The sequence below is a fragment of the Pogona vitticeps genome, chromosome 1, assembly GCF_051106095.1.
Source record: "Pogona vitticeps strain Pit_001003342236 chromosome 1, PviZW2.1, whole genome shotgun sequence".
NCBI lineage: Eukaryota > Metazoa > Chordata > Lepidosauria > Squamata > Agamidae > Pogona > Pogona vitticeps.
The window spans coordinates 201618289-201633310 of NC_135783.1; the positions used below are offsets into that span (position 1 = coordinate 201618289).

Consider the following 15022-nt stretch of genomic DNA (forward strand, 5'->3'; position numbering starts at 1 on the left):
AGAAGTAGATCAAACTGCCCATAGATTTCATCTCATTATATTATAGGTACTATTTTCCTATAACTATTTCATGCTGCATAATATAATCAGTATAAATCTCAGCAGTGAATTGCTGTAAATTAAAAGGCAGTGTAGGCATTTATAATAGTCACATGATCACCCAGAAATTCACATGACTCCATGTGCAACAACAAATGCCTATGCTGACTCTTTAACTTGTGACTGTTTGCCCCTGAGATTTATGCTGATTGAGTTATACTGGCAAGTGTGACTAATAGGATTCTGGTTAATAGCTAACTTTTCTGTGGGAACTTTACTGATTTTAGTCATCCTACATTTATATGTATTTCCTTATGTACAAAAGAACAAAGTACAAATAGCTAATGCAAAGGACATATAACTAAAAATATCTCCTGTTTTCTATATATTCCTTTTATGCCTGTCATAGGTCATTCCAATTAAAGGGAAAAAAAAGAAAAGAAAAAGGCAGTAGAAAGTACACCATGACAATGCTTCAAAGATGTTAGAAAGGAAAACTACTGAACAGGCACTTTGTCAGTAGTCACGTGATGTATTTTAAGGAGAGCCAGAGGTTGGAGGTTTGATTCCACACTGAGCATCCCAGGAGAGCCAGCCTGTGTGGCCTTGGGCAAGCTGTACAGTCCCAGGGTGCCCCCAGAAGAAGAGAATGGGAAACCACTTCTGAGTAGTCTGTAACTAGAAAACTCTGAAAAAGGGTCACCTTAAGTCGGAATTGGCATTAAAAACTATTATTATTATTATTATTATTATTATTATTATTATTATTATTATTATTATTATTGTTGTTGTTGTTGTTGTTGTTGTTGTTGTTGTTGTTGTTGTTGTTGTTGTTGTTGTTGTTGTTGTTGTTGTTGTTGTTGTTGTTGTTGTTGTTATTGTTATTGTTATTGTTATTGTTATTGTTATTGTTATTGTTATTGTTATTGTTATTGTTATTGTTATTGTTATTGTTATTATATAAAGGTAGGTTTTTGAGAATCTGTTTGTTATTACACCATGCCGGAAAAGCTATATGGATTTTCACCAAATCTGGAGGGCACCTTTGGGCCAGTCTCACTTAGAATATAAGCTATGTGGCATACAGGAAAATAACTTTGAGGGTTCTTAGGGACACCTCAATTAATTTTTGTGGTCTATAGTCCTTTGGCATATCATTTTAAAGATTTCAATGAGCTGAGTTCAGAAGGGTACATACTGTGAATTAGGATGTAATGCTCTGGATGAAGGGAGGTCTACAAGTGTTCATTAACCAGAAGTCATGCTGGGTGGGGGATGCTGGGAGCAATGCTTCTTGGATAAGCTGAATGAGTACTGAGAGGAAGACACTGCAAGAGTGAAAGAAGTACAAAAGAAAAAAGGTGTTGCACAGAGAAGAGACAGAGGATTGGGGTAAGGGTAGCACTCTTGGAATTTAGCCTGGGTCCAATGGCTATTTCTGAATATAGCTTGAAGTGTACATCCAATATGAAGATAGCAAACATGTATAAAATAAATATATTTACGAGGGACTAATTATTGGCTTCTAGAAGCAGCTAAACAGATGCTGTTGTCATTTGGGCATATCATGAGAAGACTAGGCTTGCTGAACCAGACAATAATGCTAGGAAACGTTGATTGCAGCAGGCAAAGAGGACGACCAACTATGAGATGGATTGATTCAATAAAGGAATGCCAGGCCTTGAGTTTCAAGACCTGAGCAGGGCTGTTAATTACAGGGCATTTTGGAGATCCCTAATTTATAGGGTCCCTGTAAGTCAGAAGCAACGTCATGGCAAAAAGCAATGTTTGTCTGCAGCTGGGAGGCCATTAGACCGAATGAAATGGTGGTTGATTTAGTGATTTTTGCCCATGACCACATGTGCCAAGTGTATGTCACAACTGTCCTGATCTCTTAAATTAGCCTGCTTCTCTCCTGGGTAGTGGGCAGTACTGCCTCATTTGTATTATTGAAGTAAAAATTATCTGGGAGTCCAATTAGCTTTTCCCTGTGGAAGGATGGAGCAGATACTGTCTCATCCACCTCAGACAGCCAAATATCTTTGGCTGGCTAAAGTACATTTTAGTGGTAAAGCCAGGTTGACTTTTGTGTCCTATATGAAACACAGATCAAGAAAATAAAACAGTTTTGAGGCATGTGGTTGTGGCTGGTGCTACTGCTTAATTGGCATGACACTGTGTTCTAACTTTAGATATTAAAGACATTACACGTGACTTACTCCAACATGAAGCTGAGGCCGGTATGGCATGACATCAATCCGAAAGCTGTGACCACGGATGAACTTTTTGGGTTTCTTCATCCATCAACAAGGGAGTGGAAAGATGGTATTTCCAAAAACAATACTCTTAATCAAAGTACAGATACAGTATTGACAAATAGAAAACATGTAAATGTTATACAGTACATAATGAAATGTATGTTTACTGTCATTACACTGAAGGCTTGTTTTCATCCATCATGAGAGAATTGACTAGCATTGCCCATGACGGCCCTAAATGGATTGTGCTGGATGGGGACATTGATCCTATGTGGATAGAGTCACTCAACACTGTAATGGACGACAATAAGGTTTGTGAAAACCACATTGTTAATAATGGTGTTCTTTGACATTAACTGTATGTGTGTATTACCATGCCTGTATGCCCCCTGTATACATCATTCACCAATTTCATTTAACAAATCCTTCCGGCATGCTTATATCCTACAGATGAAAGAGGCATTGCAGTCTGATGTTAGCCATGTTTCACAAACACCCATGTTGGATTCCTCCAATGCATTGTACCAGGGGCTACCTAAGGAAAGACAGCTGGAAACTTCAGAAGGTGCAGATGATGGCAGCTAGGACCTGCCCTTTTGAACATATCTGGATAGCTAACATTAAAAGAGCTCCACTGACTCTTATTTTGTTTCTGGGTACAACATCAAATGCTCAATTCAACCTTTACACCCCAAATGTATCTGAGGAACCTTATTTTCCTATATAAATCTTCCTGTTCCTTTTCAGGCCCTGCTTTGAGTGTCCTTGGCCTCACCGACTAGGTGAAGTATCTAGATGCTCTACCTATGAGGACATCTACCACAGAAACATTCACTTGGTGCTGATTCTTAAGCGCTAAAACTGTCCGGTTAAGTCTGTCTTATTCTCCCTGTCCTTCACTGGTGGCTGCTTCTTAACCCGGATTTGGTTTGGTTGATTTGATCTTTGGCACTTCTGTGTGCCGTGTTTAAAAATTGCTTGTTTATTTGGACAAAGTGTAAAGGTAAAATACAAATATTTTAGGTGAACATGAAGGCATCACATCCTTAAGTGTGCACACCTATTATTTTAGTAACATGTTTAGTCAAATTAGTTTTGGGAATTTTCAAAACAACACAAACTTCTGCAAATAAATGATCGTTGGATAAATGTACACAGTACAAATATTGTTAGACCTCTTTCAAAGCTCAAGGGAAGTGCTTTTATGTTTCTCTGGCAGGCCAGCCCCATGAATTTTTGCTGCCTGAGGCACAGGAGCAAATGGGAAACCTAGATAATCAAAACAAGGTGCAGAATACCCAAGGTCGGCAAAAAAATTTGGCACCCGGGACCCACAAGCACTTCTCCTCATCCCTAGCAGTAAATTAACAAATTCCTACATGCCATCTCCAATCTGTTGCCTAAGGTAGCCACCTCATTCTCCCTAATGGTAGGTTTGATCTCACTTTCCTGGCTTACTAGACAAATATTTGTGATCATTTGTTGTGTATGGCAATGACCAAGGATCCTTCATATAAAAGACAGAAATCAAAGAATGCCAGACAAAAAAGGTTACCTTTGGCCAACCCACTGTGAACTGACTGTAATATAATTGGGCTTTAAAGACAATAATAAAATCCTCAATAGAATAACAGACTTTTTTTGATTGTATGATAGATATAAACCATGATGACCCAGTCTTGCTCTCAGTACCCATTTAAGTTATTACTACTCTTTTCTTCTTCTTCTTCTTCCTCTTCTGTAAAGCAAATGTCTCTTTAACTAAAATGAAATGCAGAGTAAAAGTGGAAAGGTCATGGTTCAGCTTTGGAAGTGGGAGGAGCAGATATCTGAATCATTTTGTATTTTGTGTGTGCATGTGTATTAATCTTCATTGATTAAAATGTCACCTTTCTTCAGTATAGTATCTCAGTCTTTCTTTACGACGGATACAACAGCAGGAGAGCAAACTGTTAGAATTGAGATACTTTGTGCAAATTGAAAAGGGAATTTTTTTTGCCCTAATTTCGCACAATGGTAGAAACCTCCTTTAAATCACATTTTCCTAACCAGCTCCTAGAATAGCTCTTGTTGTTAGATTCTAAGGACTCTATTGTAGCTTTTAAGCTAAAGCGCTCAGTAGGGGATGTGTTGAGTTGCCCTGCCCCTTTGGAGCACCAGAAGAATGGTGCCTGATGGCAAGTACAGTCATACAAGATAAAAATGGATCAGACTGGAACAGGTTATCCAGGCCCAGCTTTGTTGTATCATATTGGATCCTGCACAACATATTTTGTGTGGCCTATTTTCCAAGGCTTGAATGTTGCCATCACGTCTTCCTTGATCTCACCACCGAAATATTATGAATTTTTAAAAAATGTTTTTGTTTATCTTGAAATAGCCGTATTCTTTTGGAAGGTTTACCTTTGGAATCCTTTCAGCTCTAGGATGGAAAAGGAACCCCTACCTGTTTACCTGGGAGGAAGTCCCAGGGAGCTCAATGTGATTGATCACAGAGGGCTCCCACATACAAAATTGCACCTTCCAATTTTTTTTGGATAATTGTTAAACCACTTAGGGCATAGGTGATTCCTGTTGTGTAGTTCAAATGTATTGCCAAAGCATGGTATAGGTGTTACATGGGGGAAAAAATGAGCCCATTCACTCCTTCCTCCTTTGCCCCATCCTCTCCATAATTCTCAGTGAAACAAGTTTACCACTTTCTATAAAGAAGTTAATATATGTTTTGCATAAACCACGGTTTGCCATCAAAGAAGAAATAGAAACCATGGACAGCTTAATGTCATCCTTCATCCAATTCAGTCAATATAGTATATTACAAAAGAAGAAAGGCAGGAGGAATTCAGTGGATAAGGGCAAAAGGCAGCGGAAGGCGAGAAGTCACAAGGTTTACAATTATTCAGCTCACATCAAACCATGGTTTATCATTACATTGAAACTCGGAGAATCTCATAGATTCAGACCAGGCACAAGACATTTTGCTGTGTGAGGCAGAGCAGCACATGACATCTATTTCCCCCTCAAAGTCACAGCACATGATACTTAAGCCAGTGAAGTTGCTTTTAGACCCAAGACACAAAAGCCCGCACATCTCCTGATATTTAAAATACAACAATAACAAATGAATACGCAAACATTTGCTGCAATCCCAAATATGTTGCTTATACCTAATGCCCAGCCAACCCTGCCTAGCATTTTTTGGTAGAGTGATTATTTTCACTTCCATCACAACCATAGTTTATGAAAGCATGCACCAAGTCAAACATGACCGTCTTTAAAGTGCCACAGACTCTTTGCTTTCCCCCCACAAAATTAATCTCTTTATTCTAGCTGACGATAACAATGCATTTTAATGTATTTCTCTAATGCACTCTTCAGCCACAGGCAGCTCTGCGCCATATTAGGAGGGAGGTTCCCCCCCCCTTGTCCCATGAGCTGCCACTGACCTCAGCCTGAACAGAATCATCTCAAACTCCATTTCAGTTTGCTGTCTCCCTTTCACCCATAAACAGATTCAGTGCTCTTTCACACACACACCTTTTTTTTTTAAAATCAAACTCTTAACTGAACACAGAAAGAAAAGCCTTGTGACTTTCTCAGTTTCATTCAATTATTTACCGGTAAGAGCTTTTGTAGACAGCTTGCTTATAAGACTTTGGTTTGATTCCCCGAGCATTTAATCACATTGTTTGTGCTATTTTGCAGTTAATGCCATTGAATGCATTTCTTATCCTTTCATGAGCTTTCATATGGTTCTATAGTTTTTGTTTTCATCATTTGTGACTATGGAAAGTCTTGCCTTCATCCTGTTATTCTAATACAAACCGCATCTCCTCCATTAACAGGAAAGGCTAACAAGCCAGTGTTCAGGCTGGTAAAATTTCATGGCTTTTTGCTTATTTAAGATTACTGCTGAGCAAGTTGGTAGGAATTCACACACACACACACACACCAACAAAATGCTGAACAGTATGGGTCTCCACAAACAAGTAATGAATTAAGAGAAGAACCAGTCAACACCTTAACAATTAAATAACTTTGACGCAAGCTTTTTAGCACTGCACACTGCGTCATCAGATTCAACAATCTACAGCCCACAAAAGCTAGAACCGCTGGATAGTTCAGTAGTTTAGTATTTGGCTACAGAACAAGAGGTTGGGAGTTCGATCCTCCACTGTGCCTTCCTGACTTGACCTTCTGGACTTGATGAGCCATAGGGTGCCTTCCAGCCCTGGAGTTCCAAGATGATGATGATGATACCAAATTCATTGGTATGGAACCACAACACTTTTATTTTCTGCTGTAATAGACCAACGGGGCTGCTCTGGGATGAATCGGAGAATTATCAAGTAGGCAAGTTTTTTGCAGCCACATCACTGAAATAAATGGCCCTGCGCAACAGTAGAACAATATTACTCCCATTAATTTTAAAACATCTTATGCAGGGAGACCTTCCTATTTGATTGTGCTCTAATTCATCTTTCTGCTGTTTTCCTGAATGTCATCATGGATACCCATAATGATAAAGGATATTATTTAAACTGACAAGTAGCTGGAGTGCTCATCTGAAAGAAAAATCATATTCCCGTGTATTAGCTGTAGATAAAACTGTGTTCTGTGATTCTGTTTATTTTCCAAATCAGAACCTTAATGACTTAATTTGAAAAGCAAATCACTATTGAAGCAAATGTGCGTCTTGATTCTGTGTTTAGGTTCTAACTCTAGCAAGTAATGAACGGATTTCATTGACGCCTTCCATGCGCCTCGTGTTTGAAATCAGTCATCTCCGGGCAGCAACTCCAGCCACTGTATCAAGAGCTGGCATCCTCTACGTGAATACGCAAGACCTGGGCTGGAACCCGTAAGTACAAGAAGGAACAAAGGCTTGACCCATCTTGAGACAAATAGTTATGGGGTTGGTGGTGGGGTAGTAATTCTTTCCTGCTGCATTGCACTCTTGGCTCAAGAGTTGCTGAACAGATTCTTCCCGTTCATTGGCACCCTTGATGGATGTCATTAAATGACCAGCTGTTTCCTTAAACAGAAGCCAGCCCAGTACAAGATACCTCACCAGTGAGGTTTCACACATGGATGTAATTAATACTGTAGATGTAGCCCGTGAGAGCAATGGGGAAATCTATTTCGGAATGCATGCAAAAATTGTTGAAGTTCAGTCACTGTTAGTGCTAACCAAGACAAATAATGCTGAGTTAAGATAAATGGATTATTTTAGTCTGTATAAACTGGCTTCCCTTGTGCCTGAATCAAAGGGAGACCCATCCTATGAGAGTCGCAAGCAAGGCCTGTATGGAACTGGTCAGGATAACCAAGAGAGGAAGATAAATGTTGAGGTGAAATCCTGTTGCCACATGTGGGGAAAACCCCAGACAGAAATATTAAGATTAAGTGAGGAGAGAGCACGCAAATGGCAATTCCTCCGTTTTTAATTTCATTTGCTCTTTTTCTCAACACATCACTGTTAAGGTGCTGTATCTTTTTTTAAAAAAAAATCTGTTTCAAATTTCAGGGGGAGAAATTACCTCTGTGGAATTTACTAGACTCAGTCATTAGTTACTTTATGCCAGCAGTGATACATGACCAAAGTAGACATCTTCCAAATGGAGCATTTGCTCCACAAAATGTTTCTGGTTGGTCCCTGAATGATGTAAAACTTAAACCAGTATCACCAGTGACAAACAATGACAAGAACCAAGACTTGAGGCCATATATGTGCATATAGAAAAATCCCTCACTCAAGAGGGGGGGAGGCCTTAGATACAATCAGTCTCCTATTTATCATGCTGCCCTTTCATCAGTCTCCAGAAAGATTAGGACCACATGAGCAGAAAGACCACTGTTAATGACTGTCAACGACCCATGACAATGGGTGGAGAAGGACTGCAGAAATGGGATCTGAGTCTCTTCAGATCAGGGGGAAGTGAAACCAACAGATCACGGGTCTCCTACCAATTCTCCTCAGACTGAAGAAGCTACTTGGCGGAGTAGCGAAACGTTTCAACCTATCAAGGAAGAAGTCCAGCTGCCATGACTCAACTTTCTAGACAATGGGGAGATGGTTTTCTGTAATATTTTTAAATTATTTTGAAAGTGTCACAAGGTTTTCTTTGGGCAGGAGTTATTTTTAGAAAAATGATTTTTCAAACTGCAGTCTGACTGTGAGTGCCACTAAACCCTGTGGTCCTTCACGACTAGTTAGCAGAAGGAGATACTTTGGACGCATGCCCCTTAGTTTAGAACAGGGGCAATGTAATAAGCAAAGGAAACATCCTGAAAGTGCTATACAGCCTTCTGGACCAATTGTCTCATCCTCTGATAAACGTCCTCTCTTACAACCTTTACAGTGAAAGAAGTAAGAATAAAGCAAACAGGACGCTTAAGGTCCCTTTGTTTTCACAGATACGTAACTAGCTGGATTGAGACTCGCAAAGCACAGTCTGAAAGAGCAAACCTAACCATCCTCTTTGACAAATATGTTCCTTACTGCTTGGAGCAAGTCCGATGCAACTTAAAAACCATCACTCCCATTCCGGAGAACAGCATGGTACAGGTAACAAGAACGGCGGTAGGATCTTCAGTCTGATGCTCTTCCTGAGATATGATTTTGAGAGTGTTCAAGTATGCAGAACCGGGGTGAAGGAACTTCATTATTATCACAGCGTGGTTTTTGGTGTATTTGATTTTTTAAAAATGATTCAGGTAACAAAGCAGACACAAATCAAGCCTGGTCTAGGTTTGATGCTATCCTCTAAATTAATTTCACTGACTTAAAAAAGAGAGAGAAAAGTGGTTCTATAGTCAAGTTGTTGATGATGGCAGAATAAAGAACAGGCACTTTCTTACAATCTGACCATTCCTGCCCCCCATACTCCTAAAAATACTGTTTCTTTGGCACAATTTCTACTATTTGTCCTTTCTGCATGCTTTTTCTTGTTGATTAAGGGCTGAAGCTCTTCCCACTGTGGAGCTTTTCCCACTGTGATTTACATTTTATCTGTCAGCCTGATATGAATTAGCGTACAATGATCAATGAGTAACTCTGAAAACACAGTGTGAGTAGGTTTCACCTCCTTGGCTGGATGTTCATGGGGCTTGCATTAAACATGCTCACACCATTGGTCGCCACATGTTGGATTTATAGGAGGAAAAGTCAAGCTAAAGTTTAAAAAGTATGGCTGCTGTTCTTCTGCTAAAACTAAAATGTTTGTTGTCAGGAAGTTTTGTGTGTAACATTTCTTAAGATATTGGCAGTTGACTGAAATTTAGAGAATGTGGTTCTCTTTATTGATCTCTTTGAAGACTATGGATCCTAATCACAAGTAACTACCAATATACTAGGTGTTGATATACATATCAAGAATATCCATGTTTCCATTGAGAATCTAAGACCTGGTTGATGCTTCCTGTGTTCAGCTCTCAGGTGATGTACAGACTTCTGCATCTGGACAGATGTGTCTATGATGTGAAGATACTCCAGCAAAATGACTGCAATTATTACAGAGAGTTTAGGGCACAGCTGGGGATTCATGCAAACCCCTCCTTCCTTGTATTATTTTAACAATGCCATATGCACTTCTGGATGAATGCAGAAGTTGAGCAATTTATAATGCTTTTTAGATGAAGTTTGGTGTTTTATTTATTTACATCAGTATCTTTAAGCGTTCTGGATCAAATAGTTTTCCTATGAGAGAAAAACAAAGCCAGAAAAATAACCCAGAAATCAAAATAAATTGTGGTGATGCATAAAAGAGAGACAGAATACAAACTGCCAATCTTAGATGTGGGTCTTTTGAACAGCACAGCGACATCGGGTTTACATATCTTTTTTTTTTAATCATTCACATGCTTAAAACAGCTGCACTCCAATAGTGGTAAAGAATATTTGGTGGTTTTTTTAATTTCCAAAAGTCTTTAGAAGCATCTTTGTTTAATAATAAAACTCGCCTTTATAGATTCTGTACAAGAAGGAGGAAGAGTGTTCAAGAGTGCTAACACAAAACTCCATCATATGACTTATTTTCAGGATATTATTCAGAGATTACTCTTCTTCTCCCAGCAGGTGCTGACCTATAGCTTAAGCACAGCTCACTAAGGGCTTCCTTATGCTTTTCTAATATACACTTAGGTAAGAAGTAAGTCGTTCTAGGAGACTGCTGTAAATTTGCTTAGGAATATCTGTCAACTGTAATATATTTTCTCAAACCTAACTTAATATGGGAGAACATCTCTCTTCATCAGTCTTTCCCAACCCCTTGACTGGGGGTCTTGGAAGGAGTGTCCCCTGAGCAATGAGGGCACCATGTTGACAGGTCAACTCCGGAAGCAGCAACATAAAGTGACTCTTAATTTTGTCCGCCACCTAATTTTAAGTGTGGATAGTAGCAATAATTCTATTATTGATTTGCTAATCCTCAAAATCTCAGGAAGCCATCAGTGGGTCACAGAATGAAATGCCCTTTGCTAACCAATATAAGCCACTGATACATTTCTGGACTAATCTCAAGCACGGTTCAACAGGAAGGCCTCAATACTGAGGAATCCTTTGCAGCCATAATAGGTCTTAATGAAGCCCCTCTGTTGGTTTGTTAGAATGGTCTGTCTGTCTCTGCATTTGCGAAAACTATAAATATTTTGGGAAGTAATGGATGTAAACAACTTGTAAGCTGTAGGTAAACAGGTGATAGGTTCATAATTTTTAGGATCAGAACAATTGCCGGATTTATAAAGGAGATGGGCTATTGGTTGTTGTAGGTTTTTCAGGTTGTTGGGCCATGTGCTGAAGGTTTTTCGCCATTCTCTGTGGCCGGCATCTTCAGAGGACAGGAGTTAGAACTCTGTGTTCTGGTGTAGTGTGTGGGATAGCTGACTATTTGTAGCTTTGGGATCAGCTTTTTATCCTTTTCAGGAGATTGGGTGATTATGGTGACCAGGATATTTTTGTTATGGGTGTATTGTTGTGAAAAGGGGGGGGAGATGATATGTCACTGGGATTGATGGGTGTTGTTAGCTAGTTTTTTGTGTTCAGGTACCAGTCTGTGTGGGTGGGTTTTCTGCAGACCTTGTGTCCCAATAGGAGGTCAGGTTTGTGTATGACCATGACACCTAAGAAAGGGGGTTGGCCCTCTGTTTCTTTTTCCATGGTGAATTGTATATTTGGGTGGATGCGATTGAGATGGTTTAGAAATTCTTGCAGTTTTTCTTCACCATAGTTCCAAATTGCAAAGGTATCGTCCACATATCGGAACCAGACTGTGGGTGCGAAGGGTGCCAAAGCCAGGGCCTGTTTTTCAAAATGTTCCATGTAGAAGTTTGCTATAAAAGGGTTGAGGAGGCTCCCCATGGCCACTCCATCTTCTGTTCATAGAAATAATTATCCCACTGAAAGCTGGTCATTAGGCAGTGTTGGAAAAGGCCCTTGATGTGTTCTGGAAAGAGCTGCTAGATAAGTGTCAGAATGTCCTTTATCGGTACCTTGGTGAATAGGGATACAGTACTACGTCAAAGCTGATCAGTCTCTCACTGGGGTGAAGGTTTAGGGTGCTGCTCTTGTTTATGAAATATCCTCTTTGATGTAGGATGAGGTTTGTCCAATGTGGCTCTGTAGGAGGGTGGCTAGGTATTTTGCTAATTGATATGTTGGGGAGCCAATGGCACTTACAATGAGCCTGAGTGGGATTGAGTCTTTGTGGATTTTCCTTTGTGGGCTATTCCTTGTGTGAATAATCTTGGAATAAGCTCTGAATTGCCAAGGGCTTCAGCCAAAGATTTAGACAGGTGTGAATGGATGAAGGTGAAGAAAATGGAATTTAATCCAGACTAGACAGAGGTGCTCCTAGTTAGTCGAAAGATCATGGAATAAGAATACATCCTGCACTGGATAGGGTTACACATGCGCACAGCTTGGGGGTACTCCTGGTTTCATCCCTGAGCATGGATGCTCAGGTTTTGGTGGTGGCCGGGAGTGCATTTTTACACAGTTACAACTGGCACCCCAACTGTGCCCGTTTCTGGAGATGTCTAATCTCACAGGTGCATTTGGTGGGGATATGTGAGAGGGCCTTCTCTGTGGCTACTCCCAGAATTAGGAGCTCTCTCCCACTGACTCCATCTTTGCTCTCCTTCCTCAAGCAGGTGAAGACCTTTCTCTTCAGGCAGGCTTTCTTTTAGCAACTGACTTCAGTTGAGGGGATGGTTTAAAATGGGGAGGTTTTGTATTTGTTGTTTTTAATGTTTGTTGTACTTTTTAAACTGTGAATTTTTAATATGATATTTGTTCAATTCTTTTTAAAATACTGTAATACATTATTGTTGTTGTTTTGACCGTTGTGCTGCTCATTTTTAAAATATTGTAGCCCACTTTGAATCCTTTTTTAGGAGAGGCAGAGTAAAATATTTAAAGAAAGAAAGAAAGAAATGAACAAAATCAAGATAGTAAGCAAGTTTTAGATTTTGAGCGTTACTCAGCCATGGCGTTTCAAACTATCCTGATTGTTATATGGTTAACATTGTGAAATATGTAGCTGCTGTAGGAACTATATTCAAATCTCTCTGTTCTTCCCTCACTCCCTTTTTTACTGGAGACTCTCTGCTCATTGCTGGATTGCCTCCTGACCCCAGAGAATACTCCACCAGATTCTCCTCGGGAGCTCTACGAGATATATTTTGCATTTGCAAGTGTATGGGCTTTTGGTGGTGCTTTGTTTCAAGATCAGGTGAGGCCTTTTGCTTTGAGAAAAGATATTTCCAACTTAATCTGTTGCAAGGAAACCAACAAAGACTTCTATGGCATCTGAAAGATGAACTTTCCCCCCCCCCCCTCAGATGAACTCTAACTCACTTCCTCAAGTGCTTTGGTTATGCAAAATGAAACTTTTAAACCTTTAAGATAGAAAAAATATTTGCTTGATTTTGAGGAAACCTACAATATTTTGGTGTTCAAGCCTGACAGAGTGTCTGATATGTTTTCAACAAGAAAAAAGGGAAGAAAAATGTCTGTATTAACGTGTTTAATCACAAAATGGTGATTTTTTTTAAAAAAATCTAAATGTAAATAAAGATGCCAAAAGATTATTCTGTGTTGGATCCAAATGCTGAACAGTTAGTGTATAGCAAAAAAGTGGCAATCTAAATCATTTGTTTTCAGAGGGTATTTTCTGTACAATGTTAGAAAAGGAACAGTCATACGTAATGCTAGACAAAGCACTCCTCTGTGTAAATTTCATGTTGGCATTTCCCAACAGAATACTCTTCGCAAAGCATGCAAGATGGGCCACTTCCTCAAGACATCAAGTATCTGCAAAGAGGAAGGCATGCATTGGTGATCCCATAGACCAGCCATTCTAAATCTTTTTTTGGCTGTGGCCATAAATACAACATGAAAGTAATATAGACTGAATCAGGATTGTATAAATCACATAACAAACCTTATAAGGTGGTGTGTAAAGAATTGTTTCCAGTTTGTTGGCCCACTTCAAGTGTGTTAAGAGGCCATATGGCTCCCGTTGAGAATGGCTGCCAGAGCATCTCCTCATGGAATTCACTGATAGCCCAGACTCCAGAGTGGCCAAACACCATCCTTCCTGCCTGTTAGAGTTGTTGATTAGGATGAATCCACTTTGGTTCTTGGACTGAGCGAATCCCTTAGGTATCCATCCCTTATGCTGGAATCGACAGAGACTATTCCACTAGTATGTTACGTTCATGTTAACTGAGTGGTATTTTTGCAGCATTAATTGGAAAAGAAAATTCTATGGCCACTTTCCTTTGGTTGTCATGCATCTCCAGGGTCTCCGGTGTCACTTTCAGCAAATTATTATAAAAGAATTTGTGGCCTTAATATTTCCATTCTCAAACAAAAGAGGTTTGCAAGCTGAATACTGTAGGTTTATTTCCTATGGTTTTTAAGCTGTTGCTCAAAGCTTAAATTGGTTTAGATCATTTTTCGGGGAAATACTTTCAAATGCTCCAGTTTCTAAACCATGAGCTAAGCTTTCCATTTCCGCATAATGTTCAGAGTGAGATGAATGCCTCTTTCCATAGTTTAATTTTTGGCTTCATTTTGTTCTGTTTTCCAGCTAATTGACTATCGCATGGAGTTTAGTAGATGGTGGATCAAAGAGATGCGAACAGTAAAATTTCCTTCCCAAGGGATGGTTTTTGATTATTTCATTGACCCTGACACAAAAAAATTTACTTTGTGGAATGAAAAAATCCCAAGCATAGAAATGGAACCAGATGTCCCTCTCCAGGTAGGCCCAAATCAACAACGATTAGTAATAGGAGAAGCGAGCATTTCTGGATAATTATGGCTGGATTACAAAAAAACATAAAGTGCACAACAAGTTGAAGTTCAAGTGTGGTTAATTATCCAAGCAGTGTCATAACACAAAGAATAGCAATGTGCAAATGGAAATTGCAATGCTGTTGTGAAGTAATTTACTGAAGCAAATTCCCTTAAATTCAGGTTTTTGACTTTTGCAGGCACCAGAGTTCAGAAAAAGAAAGGAAAAAAGATCCTTCTAATCATAACAACATTGTATTCATGTTTATTCTTACATAGGTACAAGTTGTGATGCCTAGGAAATGTGTCTGGTTGTTATGGGCATGCTGCTATAATATTGTTTGTGCAAGGTGGAACATCCCATTTTTACCATTCCCCAAGGTTCTCGTTGCTCCTAAGCTGTGTCTGACAATTGGGCTTTTTGGTC

The 15022-nt window shown here is 39.5% G+C and overlaps 1 protein-coding gene across 1 annotated transcript in view; it reads left to right on the top strand.

Moving 5' to 3' along the window:
- The window catches only part of LOC110088588 (dynein axonemal heavy chain 11-like), a 269144-nt gene that overhangs the window by 74262 nt on the left and 179860 nt on the right, over window positions 1-15022 (top strand). The window contains exons 30-35 of the mRNA XM_078394150.1: window positions 2232-2364; window positions 2481-2608; window positions 7010-7158; window positions 8715-8865; window positions 12896-13027; window positions 14390-14563. Coding sequence (XP_078250276.1) covers window positions 2232-2364; window positions 2481-2608; window positions 7010-7158; window positions 8715-8865; window positions 12896-13027; window positions 14390-14563 — 867 coding nt within the window. The remainder of the gene's footprint in view (window positions 1-2231; window positions 2365-2480; window positions 2609-7009; window positions 7159-8714; window positions 8866-12895; window positions 13028-14389; window positions 14564-15022) is intronic.